This window comes from Caretta caretta, chromosome 16 (genome assembly GCF_965140235.1).
Source record: "Caretta caretta isolate rCarCar2 chromosome 16, rCarCar1.hap1, whole genome shotgun sequence".
Classification (NCBI taxonomy): Eukaryota; Metazoa; Chordata; order Testudines; family Cheloniidae; genus Caretta; species Caretta caretta.
In genome coordinates, this window is record NC_134221.1 from 26381314 (window position 1) to 26405738 (window position 24425).

General features: G+C 45.4%; 1 protein-coding gene across 11 annotated transcripts in view; it reads right to left on the reverse strand.

Annotated features, from left to right (window-relative positions):
• The window catches only part of GARNL3 (GTPase activating Rap/RanGAP domain like 3), a 194203-nt gene that overhangs the window by 93290 nt on the left and 76488 nt on the right, over positions 1-24425 (reverse strand). For all 11 annotated transcript variants that reach the window (XR_012665260.1, XM_075120473.1, XM_048823447.2 and 8 more), the window contains 6 exons: positions 16193-16257; positions 9495-9558; positions 9206-9232; positions 8739-8814; positions 4283-4381; positions 2105-2208 (listed from right to left, as the gene is read on the reverse strand). Coding sequence is in view for 10 of the 11 variants with exons in the window: in XM_075120473.1 (XP_074976574.1) it covers positions 2105-2208; positions 4283-4381; positions 8739-8814; positions 9206-9232; positions 9495-9558; positions 16193-16257 (435 nt within the window). In the remaining variant the exon portion in view is untranslated. The remainder of the gene's footprint in view (positions 1-2104; positions 2209-4282; positions 4382-8738; positions 8815-9205; positions 9233-9494; positions 9559-16192; positions 16258-24425) is intronic.

Here is a 24425-nt window from a genome sequence, read left to right on the forward strand (position 1 = left end):
ACTGCAGCTAATAATTCTAGCAAGTAACAAAAGTCTTTGAAGGATGGAGCTACCATACCCATTGGCTGTTTTCCTTTCTTTAGTGTCTTTTGTGGTGGTAAGAGAGATCATTAGATGTATTAAGTGCCTTAGAAAACTTTACCACCACTAATCAATTAAACTTTACAGGACTCTTCTGCGACAAGTAAGGAATAAAATATTATCTTCATTTTACAGATAGGAAAATTGATGCACAGAGAGATTAAGGTGTTCTGATGCCACAAATTGGCGTGGCAACTTCAGATCCAGTAAGAGGACAACTAGGGTAATTCATGAATGAAGAGAGAGATAGAGATTTGCCCAAGGTCAAATAACAAACTGGTGGCAAACCTGAGCACAGAAACCAGATATGCTGATTTTTAGTCCTTTCATCGAATTACTAGATCATGCTTGTGACGTTGCACTCCATGTGCTTTATGGAAATATTCTTATGAGTGTGAATATGATGTAACTAGAATAAGCTTTATGCAAAAGGTCTCTTGTAAGGTATCATAACAAAGGTTATAAACTACTAAATATATTTCTCCTTTTTGGATGCATGTATCATTCTTGTATCTGAAGCTAGAAATATGAAGTATAACTCTGAGGTCCTACTGTAATTAAGCAAAGTGTGGGCCATTAATGGTGGTTTAAAATCTTGATGGCTCACATTGACTAGGACAATTGGTTGTAAAGGTTATTTACCTGCAAGCCTTTCTGTGTACGTGTGGACCAGCCCATGGGGAATGGAGAGTAGGGGTCTTACAGTGACATGTGACCATGTCACCTGATAATGAAATCCATCTTAAATCTGGTACTCTTCCATTTAGAAGGAGGGGTGGGGACCCAAAGAGACGAAAGATTCCTACCTTGTGCCAAAGCTATAAAAGGGGGTGGAGCAGGACAAAGGGGGCTGCCAGTCATGAGAAAACCCCTGGTTACCAACTGAGATGTCTGCTGGAACTAACAAGGACTGTATCAGGGGAAAGGAGGTAGTCTGTAAAAGAAGCTTATTGGAACATCTCTGAGAGTGAGATATTATCTGTAATCAGTTTCTTAACGTATTAGGCTTAGACTTGCGTGTTTTTGCTTTATTTTGTTTGGTGACTTACTTTGTTCTGTCTGTTATTACTTGAAATCACTTAAATCCTACTTTTTATACTTAATAAAATCACTTTTGTTTATTAACAAACTCATACTTCATATTTCTAGCTTCAGATACAAGAATGATACATGCATACAAATAGGAGGAATATATATTAATACCTGGGGGAGCAAACAGCTGTGCATCTCTCTCTATCAGGGTTATAGAGGACGGACGATTTATGAATTTACCCTGTATAAGCTTTATACAAAGTAAAATCAATTTATTTGGGGTTTGGATCCCATTGCGAACTGGGTGTCTGGGTGCTGGAGATAACTGAAAACAGCTCAGCAGGTTACCTAAGTCTGCAGCTTTGAGGGCGTGCACCAGACCTTGCGTCTGTGTTGCAGCAGGCTAGTGTGTCTGGCTCAACAAGACAGGGTTCTGGAAGTCCCAAGCTGGCAGGATAAACAGGCTCAGAGGTAATTTCAACACATTAGGTGACAGTCCCAAGGGGGTCTCTGTGACCAAATTATCATTTAATGACAGACGTTGAGATTCAAAAAATTAAAGCTTTATGACCATTACAACATAAATTTATCAACATCATATGTCAAAATACAAAGTAAACATCCAGTAATCAAAGTCTAATAAGCTCTCAAACAGTATTTTTCTTACCTTGCTTATCTATAAATTTTGATCATCAATAGAAATATTTTTTCAGTTTGTCTGTGTGTGTGTACAGTGAAATCGATGTATATCATTTTTATCAATAAAAATATAATCCTTCCAAGACTAACTATGAGATAGGTAATGCGATGAAGTGTATTGACAATAAAGATATAAAATTTTATATAATCGGGCACAATTTTGAATGCCATAAGCATTGAGAGATTTTTTAGTCTTACATTTCAAAAAACAAGTTTCACTGACAAACTAAAAAACCTTTTCTTTTAAACATGCGGTGGTTTACTAAGAAAAATCAGTATGAAAACCACATACTTGCTGCTTGTTCTCTTTAGAATATGGTAGCATGGTTGAAACATGGAACATAATCTCATGCCCTTGATACACTGTGTAGATGGAACATATTCCTGTTGTATCATCTGCAAAGGAAGAAAACCACTCTCAGTAGGATTATGCAATATTGCATTTCTAAGGAGAAAAGGAAACTTCATTTCCTGCCACAGAACAGTCTCAGGGCACCTCCTTTTCAGATCCATACTTCTTACTTGCCTTTAAACAGGACAAAGTTAATTATAAAATCTTGACATCCTGCATAATTTAAATTATATATAAAGGTGTGTCAAGGTTCCTCCCCCACTCTGAACTCTAGGGTACAGATGTGGGGACCTGCATGAAAACCTCCTAAGCTTACTTTCACCAGCTTAGGTTAAAACTTCCCCAAGGTACAAATTAATTTTATCCTTTGTCCCTGGATCTCCACTGCCACCACCAAACTCTAACTGGGTTTACTGGGAAACGTAGTTTGGACATGTCTTTCCCCCCCAAATCCTCCCAACCCTTGCACCCCACTTCTTGGGAAAGGTTTGGTAAAAATCCTCACCAATTTGCATAGGTGACCACAGACCCAAACCCTTGGATCTGAGAACAATGAAAAAGCATTCAGTTTTCTTACAAGAAGACTTTTAATAAAAGTAAAGAAATCCCCTCTGTAAAATCAGGATGGTAGATACCTTACAGGGTAATTAGATTCAAAACATAGAGAATCCTTCTAGGCAAAACCTTAAGTTACAAAAAAGACATAGGAATAGTTGTTCTATTCAGCACAGTTCCTTTCTCAGCCATTTAAAGAAATCATAATCTAACACATACCTAGCTAGATTACTTACTAAAAGTTCTAAGACTCCATTCCTGTTCTATCCCCGGCAAAAGCAGCATACAGACAGACACAGACCCTTTGTTTCTCTCCCTCCTCCCAGCTTTTGAAAGTATCTTGTCTCCTCATTGGTCATTTTGGTCAGGTGCCAGCGAGGTTACCTTTAGCTTCTTAACCCTTTACAGGTGAGAGGATTTTTCCTCTGGCCAGGAGGGATTTTAAAGGGGTTTACCCTTCCCTTTATATTTATGACAAGGTGGACTACCCAAGCTAGTGATGCAGTCACATTAATGTTTCTGCCAGTGGACCTACCCTGAAAGGAGATATGTATCCAGCAACTCAGTTAAAATGCATCGTGAACATAAACAAATGCAGCCACCAACTCATATCAGTAGAATCTCCATTCAAGAAATCCGTAATTCAGTAAAATATACTCCTGTGTTTGGGGCTGACAGCCAGTGCATATCTACATTCTCAATCATGGCCTTCGACTGAATAATGAACTCCTCCTACAGAGTCCCACTGAAGACACGTATCCAGTTTAGTTTTATTTTAGTACACCATGAATTCGAAGGGGTCCTATCCTGCAGAGATTTGTGCCTGACAAGTCTAATTTTTGTCTCTAAGAGAAAAAGGAGCTGAATGTGACTTCTTTACAGTATGTGAAGTTGTTATGCTATTTAACCACCTGTAGCTAACACCATGACACAGAATATGTGGCCAGTTCATGACAGGAAAGATGCAGTCTAAGAAAACAGACAATGTGAATTTGTGAGGAATAAATAAGGTTGAGGCTGCATCATGGAAATCCTCCAAATTCTAGGCTCTGTCAGGGGGCAGAGTGGGATGGTAGGGAAGTATGCTATGCCAAAGCTGGGGGGGGAAGTGCCTGATATGTTATTTCCTATTATAGTCAGTGGGGATGCCTCTTCATGCTGATATCCCCATCCCAAGCTCTGTTGTGAGGAAGGGAGTGTCTCACATTGCTTAGCTATAACCAACCCAGGATGACAGAGGAATAGTATTAGAAAGTTTTGAAAGGAGTATGACATGACAGACATAGCCTGAGTGGTGGAAACTGTATCAGGTTGTGTCAGTGGTGGGGAGATAAAGATTTACCAATAATATTAAGAACATTATTATTATTTGATTAAAAATGGCAAAATGTGTCTAATAATATGTTTAGGAAATAGTATCTGAGTAGGTCGCTTCTCAGACTGGACTATTACTGTCTGTTATGTAAACAGTATATGAGTGTTCTTATATTCTGTACATATGCATGCACACTAACAGCACATTCACAATAGACCTGTCACGAGTTATTTCAGCTGAAATCTTACTTTTGGTGTCCAGACCTCCTCTGTAGCCTGTCCAGCCCTTCAGTGTAACTGTGTCACCCAAAAGATTCAATAATCTTTGAAAGCTGCCACTTCCAGTTTCTACAAGTGGAGAAAAGCAGTGTTAGGTATGAAACAGTTCATCAGTATGGCAGATGCAACTGCGTATGAACCACAATACAGAACACAGGGCCTACTCCCCAGCTTATATTCAGGCAAGCACTGCTTCTTCATGTGAGTGTCCCGTTTCTATATTAATTCTCTAAATATCTGCATGGGTATATTAGAAATTTAATACATGAAACAGGAATGTGTGAGCTGACCCATTGGCTCAACAGTAGAGGAACACGCTACCATGTGGGAAACTAGAATTTCACAATTGAGTTCAATTCTCCTCATATCACCCAAGCCTGGGAGCTCTGTGAAAGCAGCACTGTCAGCCTTGAGGAACATGTAGAAAAAGGGATCACCATGTGTTTACTAAACAGTGACTCCCTCTTGCTAATTCTGATGGCACAGGGACAGTCATCATGATGCAAGACCTCAAGAAAATAAAATGGGAAATAAGTGGTCCTTTGGGATCCTGAGCCCCACTTCCTCCAATCCCTTAAAAGAATTATGGATATTTTTATTTCAAATTTGGCTTGCGAACTTGAGAGTACAAATATATTAGACAATATCTGAAAACAGCACCAACACACCAGAAGCTGGCCAAAGCTTTAATCATACAAAACTCAATTTTTTTTCAAGTGTAACTTTAAAGTATACAAAGCCCACATTAAGAAAAAAGTCAAAACCCAAAAGTCTGGGTTTTCTGATTATTGTTAGCCAGATGAAAATGAAAATTCTCACAAACACAACTATTCAAAGAAATTATATTTAATGTGTGAGAAATCAAAAGTATTCTTTTGGGTATACAACAATCTCAAACTCTGGGGAAAAAAACAACCAACAACGGATCCAGCCCCTTTCCAGCTGCCCAAAAGGTAGTTTTCAAATATCTTTAGAATTATTGTAAAGAAAACCAGAGTTCTTGGAGATGTCCCTGCATATTCCTATTTATGGGATATTGCACCACCCTGTGGTGCCTTGCACTAGAACCCTTTGAACCTACCCTTCTAGCAGTGTAACTGCGGCACTCCTGCACCACTGCCCCTCTCCTCAGCATACCCAACATACTGAAGATGAGGCTATAAATGGGGTAGAGCACCCTCCCAATTGCTTCCTCCACAAAGCCAGAGAAATCATGACCAGGATTCTGACGGAGAGGGGAAGAAGGGGAAGAAGCGTGAATATGCAGAGCCATTTCAAAGAACTCCAGTTAAAGGTAAATAACCTTCATTTCTTCTTTCAGTGGGTCTGCATATTCCCACGTATGGGACAGATTGATAAAGGGCACTGAGACTAACATGGAGGTAGGAACATAGTCTTAATTGAATACAGACTGAAGCCCTCTTGCCAACCCCAGTATCCACTCTAGAAGCCAAATTCAGAGCATAATGCTCGGTGATGGTGTGTACCAAAGTCCAGGTTGTAGCTTTGTAGATCTCAGCATCTGGCACCTGCCTAAAACAAGCAAAAGAAGCAGCCAGAGCTCTAATGTAACGTGGTCAGATTGAATACACTGTTTAATACACCAGGATATATTCTGAGAAGAAACCATATGCCCCATATTATTCTTGACATACATAAAAAACAGTCTAGATACTTTTACAAAAACTCTTAGTTCTGTCCAAATAATATGCAAGAGCCCTTTGGGCATCCAGTTGGTGGAAGACAGATTCCCCTTTATCAGAATGTCGTTTAGGGGAAAAAATACCCACTACCATAGGCAAGAACCAAGGATCAGGTTTAAGAATTACCTTGTCTCTATTAAAGGAAGTAAAAAGGTGAATCAGCCATGACCCCAGTCAACTCACTCACTCCCCTGGCTGATGTAATGGCAATAATGAAGACAGTTTTGAAAGGCAAATAATAAAATGAACACTCTGCCAAAGGCTCAAATGGAGGTTTTATCTACATGGTCAAAACCAAATTATGGTCCCCCAAGGGGGCAGGATCTCTCACAGGAGCATACAAGTTTGATAAACCTTCCATGAGCTTCTTACTGGAAACATGAACAGTGATCTACCATCAACCAACGTATGATCCGTGGAGATGGCTGCCAAATGAACTTTTAACAATGAATTAGACAACACTTGATTTTTTTAAGTACATTAAGTATTCCAGAACACAAGGGATAGAAGACTGTAGGGGAACCAGACTTCCCATGCATCCATGCCTGAAATCTGGACCACGTCAGATAGTGGTAGTTTCTAGTGGACTGTTTTCTAAAACTAACTAGTATGTCCTGCACGGATGAAGAACATAACTGCTCAAGAATAGAGAGTCAAATCCCAGTCACTCAAGCCATCAGGTACAAGGATTGCAGGTGCAGATGAAAGATCCTCCTCCTGGGACAGATCTGAGGACAGAGGAAGATGCATGAATGAGATGAGATAAGCAAACCACTGCTGACATTGCCACGCCGGGGCAATGAGTATCACCCATGCCCTGTCCTGAAGTATCTTCCTTATTGCCTTCTGTATCAAGGGAAAGGCAAACATCAGACCCTTCCCCGCAGTGCAGAAGGAAAGCATCCAATAGGGACTCACTGTCCCGGCCCATTCTGGAACAGAAACAGTGGCATTTCCTGTTGAGTCTCGTCATGAGCAAGTCCACAACTGGCTGACCCCACCTCAAAAATACAGTCTGAACTCGCTTATCCTTTAAGAACCACTCGTGCATCTGAGAGCCATCTCTGCTCAGGTGATCTGCAACTACATTGTTCTCACCTGCCAGATGTAGTACCACAGGATGAATGTCATGGCAGATACACCAATCCCATAACTTTGTCACCTCCACACACAAGGGGGTGGAATAAGCTCTCCCATTTTTCGATATAATACATCACCAATGTATTGTCTGTTATTACGTGCACAACCTTCCCTTGCAGAATACAGATGAATGATTTGAGAGTCAAATCCCAGTTCCAGTACGCTGAAGTGCAATGCTCTTTCCTTGGATGACCAGAGCCCTCAAACTGTCAAGTAATTCAGGTGTGCCCTGTTTGACCACCAGTCTGGACATACTATAAGGTGGTGAGGCATGATAATCAATAATTGAAAGCTGGCCCAACTTGGGCTGGGGACCCAGGACATCCAGTGCTGAATGGGTCTCATTCTCAGCTGTGCAGAGTCCACAGGTAGTGATTGCCATAAAACCCATGAGAAACCTTGCCCCTCTGTATAGGACAACTTCAAATCTTTAATATACTCTGTCTCATTCTTAGAAACCTGTAGTGTGGCAGAAAAACTCTCCCTTCTACAGAGTTTAATATGGCCCCTTTAAAGGGAATCCTTTGAGTATGACAGAAAGAATCCTAGGTCTGAGAGAAGTTTGGTCTTGGTGGCTATGTGGCTCATCAGGTCCTCATGCACAGTTGCCTTTAGCAGCTAATCATCCAAGAAGGGGTAAATGAAAATACCCTGATTCCTTAAATAAGTCACTACTGCAGAAAGACATTTTGTAAGTACTCTGGGTGCCAAATGGGAGCACCTTGTACTGGAAATAGTGACCAGCAATCACAAATCAGAGATACTTTAGACAGTGGCGTAGCCAGGTGGAAAAAACAGGGGGAGCAGAGATTAAAAAAAGGCACCACCCCCTGGTACTCACCCGGCGGTGCTCGGATCTTCAGCAGCACTTTGGCATTGGGTCCTTCACTCGCTCCGGTCTTCGGCACTGAAGGACAGCCCCCCTGGCCACCACAATGCCGCCGAAGACTGGAGCGAGTGAAGGACCCAATGCCAAAGTGCTGCTGAAGATCCGAGCACCACCAGCTGAGTAAAAATTTTAAAGGCACCTAGTAAGTAAATGGGCGCCGTGGCTGCTGTCCTGCTTCCCCCCTAGCTACGCTACTGACTTTAGATGATTTTGACGGATTGCTATATGAAAATGCTAAACTAACTCTTAGAAGAGAAGACTCTGCCTCTGAGGACATCAGAGGGGTTCACATCCACCCAGGCATGCGGTTAGGCAGACTGGAGATGGGAGGGCACTTCGCCCCCTTTGTAGCCTCACACTCAATTTGTGGGGTATGTTGAGGAAAGAGGTGGGGCTGCAGGAGCCCCATAGCTACACTGCTAGAAAAAAAAGGTTCTACCAAAAGGTGGCACAATATTTCATAAGTGGGAATATACAGAGCTACTCAAAGTGCATTTGCAATATCACACCAGTGTCGGAAAAACAACTGGGAGAAGCATACAGAAAAGATCCACCATTAGCATAGCACTAATAGCCATCTCTCTTCTCCACAGCCAATATACAGAGTCAATATGCAGTCCTGTTGTTTTTACGTTCGGGCAGCCAAATGTGTTCAATTACCAAATGAAAAGGTGAAAAGAACGTGCTGACTCACCATTGCTGAACATTTCATCATCTGTAAGTTGACCATCTTTAGCATAAAGAACGCCAAACTTAAAATTTACGCAGCCCTGAGAAAAAAAACAGAGCTATAGGGTGTTAATCAGGAAAGGTCAGCAAGTGTACTTTTCTTATCATTTTTCCACTAAGGATTTGTATACAAGTACTATTTATGAAAATATATGGCCCTTATCCTTGTGTTACACAAATATCACATTTATATTTTTCTCCACTAATTTATCTTTGAGTCATATGATGAAATTCTATTTATGTACTTAAATGTATTCACAATGGAACTTACAATCTTCAGCTTTGCACGCTCCACAGTGCCTCACATTACAGTTCTTGTTACAAGAAATGACTGCTACAAGAAATTACATATAAAGGGGAACTTATTCTAAATGCAAAGCTAATATTCGCTGAAGGGGTTTTGTGAGTTCAAAGTGATCAGTTTACACTTACTTCTTGCTCTTCAAGAACCAGTAAATCCTGTTTAAAAAAAAAAAAAGCATGGTTAGCACTCTGACAAAGACCTAGCCATCTTATTTCCACTCCTTTAAAAATCAAAGTTGTTTTCCTTTTCAAGTGACACTTCAACACACTTCAAGCCACAATGTTTTTTGGCAATGTCACAGAACTGTAATCTGCACCATCATGTCCTGCCACTGCAACTGAGCAACAACTAGTACAATTATTTCTATAAATAGTGTATTCTAAAACACAAGAGGGAAGAAAACTGTCTCTTTCTTACCTTTTGTATCTCAGGGTGAGGAATTTCCCTAGGGCTTTTTTCAAATTTGTCAAGACTCATGGCACTGAAATGCAATTAAAAATAATATATTTTGTAAGAGAGAAAGAATATTTTTCAATATTAGCCATTTAGTGTTACACACCTGCACATAAAGAATTAACCAAATAGCCATTTTATCATACATGTTTGCATTCTCATGATCTCTTTGCCATGTGACACTGACTACTACATGGGAATTTTACAGAAAGAAATGAGTAAGATATTGCATTGCCATCAAGTTAAACCTTATTTTGTTTGCATATAAAGCTCTGAGCTAAGGACTATCAGTTATCCTTTTAATATGACACAAGAGAGAATTTTGTTTTGTAAACTTTTCCTCCACTTCCTAAAAAGTAACATAAGGGAAGTGAAAATCAAAACAAACAGGTGTATTATTAAGCTTAACACAAAACTACAACCTAAATATGCACAAGCAACACAGGAAAATAGAAAAATAGTCAACTGTATACATAAGAAACAGGATAAAACCTTTGTATATGCAGAAAAATACAAAATATGACTTATTAAACAGAAAAGAGACAGTTACTTTTTCCATAAGTGGTGTTCTTCGAGATGTGTTGCTCATGTCTATTCCACAATAGAATATCCATGTGCACCAGTGCCGGAAGTTTTTCCACTAGCAGTACCTGTAGGGGGGAGCGCCCCCATGACCTCTGTAGGGGCGCCTGCCTGACGCAGTATAAGGGGAGCTGCGTGCTCCCCCCACCCTCAGTTCCTTCTTGCCAGACAACTCCGACAGAGGGGAAGGAGGGTGGGATGTGGAATAGACATGAGCAACATATCTCGAAGAACACCAGTTACGGAAAAGGTAACTGTCTTTTCTTCTTCGAGTGATTGCTCATGTGTATAGCACAATAGGTGATTCCAAGCTATATCTGTTGGAGGTGGGTAGGAGTTCACAAGTTCCCAGGACGGAGTACCACCCTGCCGAACCTAGCATCATCCCTGGCCTGGGAGACGATCACATAGTGTGAGGTGAATGTGTGAACCAAAGACTACGTGGCAGCCCTACAAATGTCCTGGATGGGGACATGGGCCATGAAGGCAGCCGACGAGGCCTGCGCCCGAGTCAAGTGTGCCCTCACAATGGGCGGCGCGGAAACCCCCATCAGCTCATAACAGGAACAGATGCACAAAGTGATCCGCTTAGAAAGCGGCTGAGTGGAAAGCGGCTGATCTTTTGCACGCTCAGTCAAGACAACGAACAGTTGCGAAGACTTTCTGAACGGCTTGGTCCACTCGAGATAGAAAGCCAGAGCTCGCCTCACATCGAGTGTGTGGAGACTAAGTTCCTCACTAGTCACGTGAGGTCTGGGGCAGAGGACTGGCAGAAAAACATCCTGACCCATGTGGGTAGGCGGAGACCACCTTCAGGAGGAACGCGTGGTGTGGGCGGAGCTGGACCTTGTCCTTATGAAAATCTGTATACGGTGGTTCGGAGGTTAGGGCCCTGAGCTCCGAGACCTGCCTGGCTGACGTGATAGGTACCAGGAAGGCCACTTCCACGAGAGGTGAGACCAGGAACACGTGACCAGTAGTTCAAACGGGTTCCCTGTGAGACGAGCCAACACCAGGTTTAGGTCTCACTGTGGAACCAGGGGCTTGGAATATGGGTAGAGACGGTCCAAACCTTAAGGAACTGGCAGGTCATAGGATGGGAAAACACCGTGTACCCTTGCACCAGGGGATGAAAGGCCGATATGGCCACCAAGTGTACCCTGACTGACGAGGGCGCCAGACCCTGGGCCCTCAGGTGGAGGAGGTAATCAAGGATAACAAAAATGGAGGGCAACAAAAATGATTAGGGGACTGGAACACATGACTTATGAGGAGAGGCTGAGGGAACTGGGATTGTTTAGTCTGCAGAAGAGAAGAATGAGGGGGGATTTAATAGCTGCTTTCAACGACCTGAGAGGGGGTTCCAAAGAGGATGGATCTAGACTGTTCTCAGTGGTAGCAGATGAAAGAACAAGGAGTAATGGTCTCAAGTTGCAGTGGGGGAGGTTTAGGTTGGATATTAGGAAATACTTTTTCACTAGGAAGGTGGTGAAACACTGGAATGCGTTACCTAGGGAAGTGGTGGAATCTCCTTCCTTGGAAGTTTTTAAGGTCAGGCTTGACAAAGCCCTGGCTGGGATGATTTAGTTGGGGATTGGTCCTGCTTTGAGCAGGGGGTTGGACTAGATGACCTCCTGAGGTCCCTTCCAACCCTTATATTCTATGATTCTATGATAAGCTGGATCGGGGCAGCCGTCGGGGAAATATCCTGGCCTGCCGCCCACCTCAAAAACCGAGACCACTTCCCCACATAGGAGCGGCGAGTGGAGGGCCATCTACTTTCGAGGAGGACTTGCTGAACCTGTTCCGAGCATGTCCTTTCCTTGCCACATAACCACTGAGCAGCCACGCTGTGAGGTGAAGCGTTGCTAGGTTGGGATGGAGGAGGCGGCCCTGGCCCTGAGAGAGCAGGTCCGGTTGGAGCGGCAACTGCCATGAGAGGGTCCCCTACCAGTGCTGCCTGGGCCACACTGGGGCAACGAGGACGACCCTGGCTTTGTCTGCCTTTATTTTCTCCAGGGCCCTGCTGATCAGAGAGAATGGGGGAAAGGCGTAGAGGAGCTGGCCTGACCAAGACACAGTAAAGGCATCGGAGATAGCGCCCCTCCCAAGGCCCCCCCCCCCGGAGCAGAACCAGGGACATTGTTGGTTCTGCCGGGTCGCAAATAGGTCCACCTGGGACTTACCCCACCTTCGGAAGAGCTGGTGAGCCACTTCCGGGTGTGGAGACCACTCGTGCAGAGAGAAAAAATTCCTGCTCAAGCCATCCGCCCTCACATTCCCGGCGCCCAGCAGGTGGAAGGCTTTTAGGTAGATGTCATGGGCTATACAGAAGTCCCACAGCCTGAGGGCTTCATGGCAGAAGGAAGAGGATCGGGCCCCGCCTTGCCTGTTGATATAGAACATCGAGGCCGTGTTGTCCGTGAGGACCCTGACCTACCTTGCCTTCCAGGTGCGAGCGGAAGGCCATACACGCCAGTCGCACTGCCCTGAACTCCTTGACATTTATATGAAGGGGTAGGTCTTGTAGAGATCACAGGCTTTGGGTCTGAAAGTTCCCCACATGGGCCCCCCAACCCAGGTCCGATGCGTCGGACACCAGCTCCAACGACGGGGCCCTGTCCCTGAACAGGACCTCTTGGAGCCTGTTGTTTGGGGCGGACCACCACCATAGGGAGGTGATCATAGAGTTTGACACAGTGAGGACTTTGTCCGTTCTGTCCGTGGCCTGGGAGAACTGCAAGGCCAGCCAGAGCTGAACGGGCCTCATTCTGAATCTGGTGTGATGGACCACATATGTGTACGCAGACATGTGACCCAGCAGTTGCAGGCAAGCCCTGGCTGTCATCACCGGGAACCTTGTGACCAAGTTGATGAGCCCTTTCAGGGTCTCAAACCTATCTGGTGGGCAAGAGGCCCTGGCCAACATTGTGTTCAGTAGTGCCCCAATAAACTCTATGCATTGGACCAGGACTAACGTGGACTTGGCATTGTTTATCAACAGGCCCAGGGTAGTACATGTGGACAGGACGAGCGTCACATGATCCCTCACCTGTGACCAGGAGGTGCTTTTGACTAGCCGGTCGTCCAGATATGGGAATATTTGGACCCCCTGGTGTCTGAGATAGGCCGCTACCACCCCCATACACTTTGTAAAGACCCTGGGGACAGTGGACGGACCAAACGGTAGGACCATGAATTGGTAGTGACTGTCCCACCATGAAACGGAGGAAGCGTCTGTGCCTCTCGAATATGTGGATGTGGAAGTGCGTGTCCTGTAGATCGAGGGCACCGTACCAGTCCCCGGGATCCAGGGAGAGGATGATGGAGGCCAGGGAAACCATGCGGAACTTGAGTTTCACGATGTAGTGGTTCAGGCCTCACAGGTCCATGATGGGCCTAAGCCCCCCTTTAGCCTTTGGGATAAGGAAATACCGGGGGTAATACCCCTTGCCCAGGAACTCCTTGGGCACTCTCTCTATAGCTCCTAGGTCCAGGAGCCGCCCCACCTCCTGCTCGAGCACAGCCTTGTGAGAAGGGTCCCCACGAGGGACGGGGGCGGAGGGCAGTTGGGCGGGGAGGAGGTAAACTGAAGGGTGTAACCCCAGGAGATGGTGTTGAGGACCCATCGGTCCGAGGTTAGCCGCGACCATTCCGGAAGGAAAGCACACAACCAGTTGGAGAAGGGGAGCTTTATTGAGGGCGGATCCCTGATGAGGACTGGTGGGGTCCCCCCGAGCTGCCCATCAAATGCACCTTTTCCCTGCCTGCTTGCCCTTAGAAGACCCAGGCTGAGGGGCAGGCTGGGATTGCCTTTGCGGGCGCTTTCTGTAGTCCCACTGCTTTTTGTGGGTGGCCTCGTACTTCTGGAGGGTGGCCTGGACGGGAGCCTGTTGCAGCTTGAACTTGGGTTTTGTGGGAGAAGGGACATAGAGGGCCAAGGTCTGGAGGGTCGTACGGGAGTCTTTCATGCCATGCAGCCTTGTGTCTGTTTCCTCAGCAAACAGAGCCTTCACGTCGAAAGGGAGATCCTGCATTGACGACTGTGCTTCACTGGAGAGCCCAGAGAGTAGAAACCATGACGCCCATCTTATGGACACCGCTGAGGCCATGGACCGTGCAGCTGTGTCTGCTCTATCCAAAGCAGCCTGCAGGGATGCTCTTGCAACTGCCTCCCCTTCCTCCATGAGCGCCTTAAAGTCCTTCTTATCGCGCTCCTGGAGGGAGTCCTCAAACTTGGAGAGGGATTCCCGGAGGTTAAACTCGTAGCGAACCAGAAGAGCCTGATGGTTTGCTACTTGTAGCTGAAAGCTTGACGACGAATAAATTTTTCTCCCGAAAGCATCCAGCCTCTGAGAGTCTTTGTTCTTGGGGGTCGTGGCTGGTTGCCCCTGCTGCTCCCTGTGGTTGACTGACTCGACCACCAAGGAGTTGGGCACCAGGTGGGTATACAGATACTCATGTCCCTTCATGGGTACAAAGTACTTGCGCTCCGCCTTTTTAGAGATGAGAGCCAATGAGGCTGGTGTTTGTCACAGGGCATTTGAAATTCTTGCCACCCCTTCATGGAGCTGCAAGGCCTGGTGCTGAAGGGGACAGCCCATTGAACAGGGAGTCTGAGGGCTCTTCCATCTCCTCAGCTTGGAGGTGGAGGCTCGTTGCCACCCTTTTTAGGAGGTCTTGGTGGGCCCGGTAGTCCTCCTGCGGGACAGAGGGGGGCGGGGCCACAATCAGCTCCTCCGGACGGGGTGACACCAGTGCGGTGCTTTGGATGTCGTCTGGCACCCGAGGATCCACCACTTGGTCGGACTCTGGGCACGGTACCGAGGACACAGGCCCCACCGACCTTTTTTCTGGTGGTCTAAAGATGGACGCCGATGGTGATTCCGAGGCCCCGGCCAGCGAGTGAGCCCCCACCAGGGGCTGCGCCGCAGGCCGCGCCGGAGGCCATGGTGCCCACTGGTACCACTGGGCCGGTCACAACGCTTGGTGCCATTGCGCTTGCTGAGGCACCAGCACGGCTGGCTGTTTGGGCTGGCTAGCTTGGCCTGTAGATGGGTGGCTGTGAGGTGAGGCCGAGCTGGCGTATGATCCGCTGCTGCCTCTGGACCGGGAACATCGGCGGTGCCAGGATCTACGTCGGCCAGGGGACTGCGATCTCGACGTGGAGGAGCAGCACCCACAGTAGAAGCTGCTCCGTGAGCGGCCTCGACGGGTGGACCCGCGTCAGCAAGACGCCGGCGATCGATGCCCGGGGCTATGGTGCCTTGGCAGAGACTTGGAACAGGAGTCTGAGCGGGAACTAAGTCAACTGAATGCTGCGCGCTTTAGCGTTGCCAGTGTAGACTAGCCCTAAATGTTAACACTTAACTATTGTACTTCATGGATAGGAGGACAAAAGACTAGATGGAGGGCAGGGAGGCCCATGTAAGCTGTATACAGTAAGATGAGTAAGACCTTTAACAACACATGATGAGTTTGCAGGGGATAGGGGGTGTATTTGGTTTCCTTTCCTGAAAGCGTGTGTGGCGGGTGTCAGCTTTCAAAAGTCTGGAAAACAGTGCAGAAGAGAATCCACAATATCCCATATGAGAAAGCAGAGGAGAGAATCAGCTAAGGACTCCAATCCATTTAGGAATCTTTGCTTCTTCCTTGGTTGCCTTTACCCCCTCATTCACATTCTAGTCAGATCTCTCCATACAACTTTGTGAGGCTTCGCCTGGTCTGTCCACAAGCAAGCCCAAGATTTCTTCCTCTCAAGCACCAATTAGTTAGTTCCAGTTAGTGCCCAATTTCTAACTTGAAGATATTTCCCCCCACTCTGCCCCCCCCCAAAAAGGTGCTTAGATTTCTCCATTGCCATAGAGGTATCACAAGGCCATTACTTGGCATTCTATAGCACCTGTACTGGAGGCACCTTGCATATATGGCTTTCCTTAAGAACTGTATTCTTTGTTTCACTGTTTTCTACAGCCATAATGGAAAAGAAAATATGAACAGAAATAAAGCTTTTGAATGACAGAAAAGGAAAATAGGGCACAGACAAATACATTTAATGATATACATTTGTGAATATTTACCTTAAAATAGATTTCACTGATAATGTTTTCGTGGGACTGTAAGGGAGGCATATTTTCTGAGTACCCTATGAAGGAAAAATAATAGGAGAGGTTAAATCAAACGCTGAAATTCTCTATTTAACTAAGTATGACACTTAGTAAAAACAAGCAAACTAAAGACCAGGATCCCATCCGCAATGTTATTTAAATATATTTGTTAATTACCTGGAAAAGGGGAGGAAGAGTGATGTGACAAAACATAAAATCATAGAATATCAGGGTTGGAAGGGACCCCAGAAGGTCATCTAGTCCAACCCCCTGCTCGAAGCAGGACCAATTCCCAGTTAAATCATCCCAGCCAGGGCTTTGTCAAGCCTGACCTTAAAAACCTCTAAGGAAGGAGATTCCGCCACCTCCCTAGGTAACGCATTCCAGTGAAAAAGTTTTTCCTAATATCCAACCTAAACCTCCCCCACTGCAACTTGAGACCATTACTCCTTGTCCTGTCCTCTTCTACCACTGAGAATAGTCTAGAACCATCCTCTCTGGAACCACCTCTCAGGTAGTTGAAAGCAGCTATCAAATCCCCCCTCATTCTTCTCTTCTGCAGACTAAACAATCCCAGTTCCCTCAGCCTCTCCTCATAAGTCATGTGTTCCAGACCCCTAATCATTTTTGTTGCCCTTCGCTGGACTCTCTCCAATTTATCCACACCTTCTTGTAGTGTGGGGCCCAAAACTGGACACAGTACTCCAGATGAGGCCTCACCAATGTCGAATAGAGGGGGACGATCACGTCCCTCGATCTGCTCGCTATGCCCCTACTTATACATCCCAAAATGCCATTGGCCTTCGTGGCAACCAGGGCACACTGCTGACTCATATCCAGCTTCTCGTCCACTGTCACCCCTAGGTCCTTTTCCGCAGAACTGCTGCCTAGCCATTCGGTCCCTAGTCTGTAGCTGTGCATTGGGTTCTTCCGTCCTAAGTGCAGGACCCTGCACTTATCCTTATTGAACCTCATCAGATTTCTTTTGGCCCAATCCTCCAATTTGTCTAGGTCCTTCTGTATCCTATCCCTCCCCTCCAGCGTATCTACCACTCCTCCCAGTTTAGTATCATCCGCAAATTTGCTGAGAGTGCAATCCACACCATCCTCCAGATCATTTATGAAGATATTGAACAAAACCGGCCCCAGGACCGACCTTTGGGGCACTCCACTTGATACCGGCTGCCAACTAGACATGGAGCCATTGATCACTACCCGTTGAGCCCGACAATCTAGCCAGCTTTCTACCCACCTTATAGTGCATTCATCCAGCCCATACTTCCTTAACTTGCTGACAAGAATACTGTGGGAGACCGTGTCAAAAGCTCTGCTAAAGTCAAGAAACAATACATCCACTGCTTTCCCTTCATCCACAGAACCAGTAATCTCATCATAAAAGGCGATTAGATTAGTCAGGCATGACCTTCCCTTGGTGAATCCATGCTGGCTGTTCCTGATCACTTTCCTCTCATGCAAAGTGGATTGCTTCAGGATTGATTCTTTGAGGACCTGCTCCATGATTTTTCCAGGGACTGAGGTGAGGCTGACTGGCCTGTAGTTCCCAGGATCCTCCTTCTTCCCTTTTTTAAAGATTGGCACTACATTAGCCTTTTTCCAGTCATCCGGGACTTCCCCCATTCGCCACGAGTTTTCAAAGATAATGGCCAATGGCTCTGCAATCACAGCCGCCAATTCCTTCAGCACTCTCGGATGCAACTCGTCCGGCCCCATGGACTTGTGCACGTCCAGCTTTTCTAAATAGTCCCTAACCACCTCTATCTCCACAGAGGGCTGGCCATCTCTTCCCCATTTTGTGATGCCCAGCACAGCAGTCTGGGAGCTGACCTTGTTAGTGAAAACAGAGGCAAAAAAAGCATTGAGTACATTAGCTTTTTCCACATCCTCTGTCACTAGGTTGCCTCCCTCATTCAGTAAGGGGCCCACACTTTCCTTGGCTTTCTTCTTGTTGCCAACATACCTGAAGAAACCCTTCTTGTTACTCTTGACATCTCTTGCTAGCTGCATGTAGATGATGCAACATTATTTAGGCTAATCTAGAGTACAATGAATGTTAGGAACTGCAGGGGGAACTAACAACGTTAGATGACTTAACAGCATGAGGGCTGATGAAATTAAGATGCAGACAATTGCAAGACAGTGCCATTGAGAGGAACACTTGAACTATGCATACGCATTAAGGGGTTCTAAGTTATCTGTAACTACTTAGGAAAAATTGTCACTGTGTATCACTATGGACTGCTAAATTGAATCTTCTCAATGTACAGCAGTAGTCAAAAAAACAAAAAACAAAATATTAAGCTTTATTATAATTATAATGCCATTACAAAAATTGATAGTATGTCCTCACCTGGAATACTGTATTTAGTTTTGGCCACTCATCTCAGAATTAAAGAAGTGTTGCAGATAAGGACCATGAAAATGATTAGTAGCATGGATAGATTCCCATATGAGGAGAGACTAAAAAAATTAAGGCAATTTAAGTTTAGAGAGCCCACATAAGAGGTAACATGTTACAAGTATAAAAATATTGAGTTGTACAGAGAAAGAAAGTCAGGTGCTCCTCTTCACAGTCTCATAATACAAGAACCATAGAATCATAGAATATCAGGGTTGGAAGGGACCTCAGGAGGTCATCTAGTCCAACCCCCTGCTCAAAGCAGGACCAATCCCCAGCTAAATCATCCCAGCCAGGGCTTTATCAAGCCTGACCTTAAAAACCTCTAAGGAAGGAGATTCCGCCACCTCCCTAGGTAACGCATTCCAGTGAAAAAGTTTTTCCTAATATCCAACCTAAACCTCCCCCACTGCAACTTGAGACCATTACTCCTTGTCCTGTCCTCTTCTACCACTGAGAATAGTCTAGAACCATCCTCTCTGGAACCACCTCTCAGGTAGTTGAAAGCAGCTATCAAATCCCCCCTCATTCTTCTCTTCTGCAGACTAAACAATCCCAGTTCCCTCAGCCTCTCCTCATAAGTCATGTGTTCCAGACCCCTAATCATTTTTGTTGCCCTTCGCTGGACTCTCTCCAATTTATCCACACCTTCTTGTAGTGTGGGGCCCAAAACTGGACACAGTACTCCAGATGAGGCCTCACCAATGTCGAATAGAGGGGGACGATCACGTCCCTCGATCTGCTCGCTATGCCCCTACTTATACATCCCAAAATGCCATTGGCCTTCGTGGCAACCAGGGCACACTGCTGACTCATATCCAGCTTCTCGTCCACTGTCACCCCTAGGTCCTTTTCCGCAGAACTGCTGCCTAGCCATTCGGTCCCTAGTCTGTAGCTGTGCATTGGGTTCTTCCGTCCTAAGTGCAGGACTCTGCACTTATCCTTATTGAACCTCATCAGATTTCTTTTGGCCCAATCCTCCAATTTGTCTAGGTCCCTCTGTATCCTATCGCTGCCCTCCAGCGTATCTACCACTCCTCCCAGTTTAGTATCATCCGCAAATTTGCTGAGAGTGCAAACCACACCATCCTCCAGATCATTTCTGAAGATATTGAACAAAACCGGCCCCAGGACCGACCTCTGGGGCACTGCACTTGACACCGGCTGCCAACTAGACATGGAGCCATTGATCACTACCCGTTGAGCCCGACAATCTAGCCAGCTTTCTACCCACCTTATAGTGCATTCATCCAGCCCATACTTCCTTAACTTGCTGACAAGAATACTGTGGGAGACCGTGTCAAAAGCTCTGCTAAAGTCAAGAAACAATACATCCACTGCTTTCCCTTCATCCACAGAACCAGTAATCTCATCATAGAAGGCGATTAGATTAATCAGGCTTGACCTTCCCTTGGTGAATCCATGCTGACTGTTCCTGATCACTTTCCTCTCATATAAGTGCTTCAGGATTGATTCTTTGAGGACCTGCTCCATGATTTTTCTGGGAACTGAGGTGAGGCTGACTGGCCTGTAGTTCCCAGGATCCTCCTTCTTCCCTTTTTTAAAGATTGGCACGACATTAGCCTTTTTCCAGTCACCCGGGACTTCCCCCGTTCACCACGAGTTTTCAAAGATAATGGCCAATGGCTCTGCAATCACAGCCGCCAATTCCTTCAGCACTCTCGGATGCAACTCGTCCGGCCCCATGGACTTGTGCACGTCCAGCTTTTCTAAATAGTGCCTAACCACCTCTTTCTCCACAGAGGGCTGGCCATCTATTCCCCATGTTGTGATGCCCAGCGCAGCAGTCTGGGAGCTGACCTTGTTCGTGAAGACAGAGGCAAAAAAAGCATTGAGTACATTAGCTTTTTCCACATCCTCTGTCACTAGGTTGCCTCCCTCATTCATTAAGGGGCTCACACTTTCCTTGGCTTTCTTCCTGTTGCCAACATACCTGAAGAAACCCTTCTTGTTACTCTTGACATCTCTTGCTAGCTGCAGCTCCAGGTGCGATTTGGGAATGAAGGGACAGCCAACAAAAATTAAGTCCAGTAAATGAACAAACAGAAGAAAATATTTTTACAAAATGCATTATTCAACTTTGGAACTCAGTGCTACAAGATACTGCAGCAAAAATTGCAGGGTTAAATAAAATATTATATATTTAGGTGGATCATAAAAATATTCTCAGTTATATTAGCTAGGATAAAAATTCAAAAGGTATATAAATCTTCATGCATCAGGACTTAATCTAATCACTAACTGTCTTGGGTTAGGAAAAAAGTAAGATCATGCCTATAGGTGAAGTTAACTACCCATTATGGAAACTCTTAAACCTTCCCATAAAGTATCTAATATTAGCCCCTGTGAGAGAGAAGCTACCCGAGTACCTGAACCCAAGGGTGGCTTAAGTAAGACATAGGCACTACAGTCCTGCGTCTGGGGCCTCCGCTCCTGGAGACAAATTACAGCAGAATCTGAGCTCTCATTTTAAAAAGTTTCTAGTCCCCATGGTTGGGAAGAAAAACTTAAACATTAACTGACTGACACAGTAACATCTCCTTGAGTTTGCAGAGATCCTGAGATAATAGTTCTGAGAGGTTTGAACTACCTCATTCATCTTAATGGGATATTAATTCCAAGACCTACTGCTGTGGGGAACTCAATCAACATCCAACCATCAGAAGACTGCATAGTAGGAGAGAAAAAATGCAATAGGCACCAGCCCATCCACCAAAGCATATGCACCCTAATTACCAAGGGAAGTGCTGAGGATGGGTTGTCCTTGCTACCTTCCTTGCCTATCTAGGGCTAGGATCCCATGGACTGTCTATTTAAGCTGGGATCCCATGTTGCTGCCTATACCTCTCTGAGATGGGAAGGGACAGCTGCTATTGCCACTCTAGGTGCAGGGCGGGGTCACAATGCAGAGGCAGTGTAGGAGACTGGTCTCCCTCTATATTTTGTCAGTGGATCTGGTATCTTCAAATCTGTGGGAACACTTTCTGGAAGTCCTAGAAGGGACTGCAACTGTACACTGTACTGCAGATCTGGGAATGGCCAACAAGGGACTCTAGAACACGGTGGCATCTACCAGTCTGGCTAGTAATATACAACCAAATCTAATTCATAACATTATCCATAATAAGGGTCCTCTTGGACTGGTTGAGAGCCAGAAATTCTTCTAAAGACATACAAACTGATAGCACCTCCCGCTTGTAACTGTCTACAGATTGCAGATCTGATTCCAGATCCAATCCAGAATGCAGAGGCAACAGCAGCGGTCCTGGCACTGGAGAGACTGGTTTACTGGGAGAATCTGACTGAATTTTAGGAGGTTGAAGCAGAGGCCAGGCGTGGTGCTCCTCTACCCTTTTTTTCTCTGACAGTGATTTCCTCTCTCTCAATTCTTCACTTCCGGGATCCAATTAAGGTGGAGGCATCAGATCCGAGTGACAGTTGTGAGCACTACAGTAACAGGAGATTGGATAAGACGACTGATAAATCTGGATCCTTCAATTTCTGGTTTGGATATGACAAACATAGGCTATGTCTAGACTACCGCAGTAAGTCGACCTACACTAGGTCAAGAACAAGGAGTAATGGCCTCAAGTTGCAGTGGGGGAGGGTTAGGTTGGATATTAGGAAAAACTTTTTCACTAGGAGGGTGGTGAAGCAATGGAATGGGTTACCTAGGGAGGTGGTGGAATCTCCTTCCTTAGAGGTTTTTAAGGTCAGGCTTGACAAAGCCCTGGCTTGGATGATTTAGTTGGGGATTAGTCCTGCTTTGAGCAGGGGGTTGGACTAGATGGCCTCCTGAGGTCCCTTCCAATCCTGATATTCTATGATACGCAACTCCAGCTACGTGAATAACATAGCTGGAATCGACGTACCTTAGGTCAAGTTACCACGGGGTCTACACCGTCGACTTACCTTACTCTTCTCATCGGAGGTAGAATACAGAGATCGATCTGCAGTCGATTTGGTGGGTCTTTAGTAGACCCACTAAATCAACCGCTGGTGGATCAATCTCAGAGCGTCGACCCCTGCCCATAATTGAGTTTGTAATTATATTTGCTATTTCACTTGAGTGTTTTTTCATTCAGCATGTAAAAACTCTGCAAGCAAAGTCTACTTGGTTCTAAGATTTCCAGTTCTGAGGAGGTTCTTATTCATGGTTTAGCTCTGCTCACACTGGCCTTTCTACTGGGCTTTTTTTAGATTTCTCATCCATGCACTTAGGATCCTTTCTAGGTATCTTCTTTAGGGTCAGAACCAAAGAGGATGGTGGAACTGATGATGTGTTGCCAAGCCCATTCCCGGCAAGTGTATATTGGCCTCTTTGTGTATGTAATTGCCTACTCATTTTTTTAAGCAGTGTGTTGCTTGTTCTGGGACTTTTCCGGAGGTGTGGCTTGTGCTTTTTTTCAGAAATTTCCCGCCAGAGAGTGTGATTGGCTCCTGGTTGCTCAATCTGCTAAATAAAAAGCTTTAAAAGGCTGCTTGCGGTTCATTTTTTCCTTTTGCTTTCGGGTTTCTCCTACGTGTGCTTGCTGGGTTGCTGGCTGCCTGTCTCTCTCCACATGGCTGGATGATACTTCCCCACAGATGTATCCAGAACCGAAGCTAGACTGTGCATCTTCTTGGAATTGATGGTTGTATTGGATCAACCAGGCTTTTGCACTTCTTGAAGGAGTAAAGCCTGAAGCCTGTTTTGTCTCTGTCCTCACTCCTGGCTTTTTGATCTTCAGATCTACCATCAGGATTTCTTCCAGAATGGAACCAATGCTTGAACAAGTTATACTATCAAATACTAAAAACGTATTTTAATAAAATCTTATACTAAATTACTATAAACCTAGTTTAATATAACCTTATACTAAATAACTATAAACAATAGCTATTAGATAAGGCCTAATAAAATAGCTATCTTGAAGAAAGCTTTAGACCACAGGTTCAGTCTGATTCCCAATCCGACACTGCTGGTGTTGGAAGGGACTGAGGCTGTCAGAGTGCCAAACCTTCGTTTGTAGCCTAGCCCCTAGGACAGGGGTCTCAAACTCAATTTATCTTAGGGCCAGTGCCAGTCCTCAAATCCTCCCAGCGAGCCAATAATGTCACTGAAATGGTGTTCAGAAAGAAAAACGTTTATATTGTATCTTTTATTACGAATTTCTTAGAAATAATAAAACTGTCATACAAATTTATATAATTCTGAGCCTGCCAGAGAGCTTTTAGTGTTTGCCAGACACCCGGCAATGCTTCAGTTCTGTCAGTTTGTTGATGTTTGGCCTCAGTGACTGAGCAGCTGAAACCTTCAGAATTGCAGCAAGGTGTGCATCAGATAGTTGTGTTCAGTATTTTGACTTGTTTATATTCATTGTGGAAAAAAGTGACACCGCCTCCATGGCTGACTCTGCCCAGTGACTAATGATGGTGTCTTTGTCAGTCTCCCCCAGCCAATGGGAGCTGCCATGGGCGGCACCTGCAGCAGACATTGCCAGGAGCATGGCTGCATGTATCTCTTCTCTGCGGGCTGCAGTGGGGAGGCTCTCAGGTTACAGATGGCCCGTGGGCCGGCACTTTGAGACCCCTACCCTAGGACTTCATGATTGTGAGGGAATGGGCAGACAAGGGCCCGCGAGTCCTCCAACAGGCACTATGATTAACTGTCAGTGCATCCCACAAAAGGCAATATGCAGAGACCACTTGAAGGAGAGACATATGTTATGAACATCTTAGAAGCTTTTACACACAATTCAAAAAAAAAAGGGGTGGGGGGAATCAGAG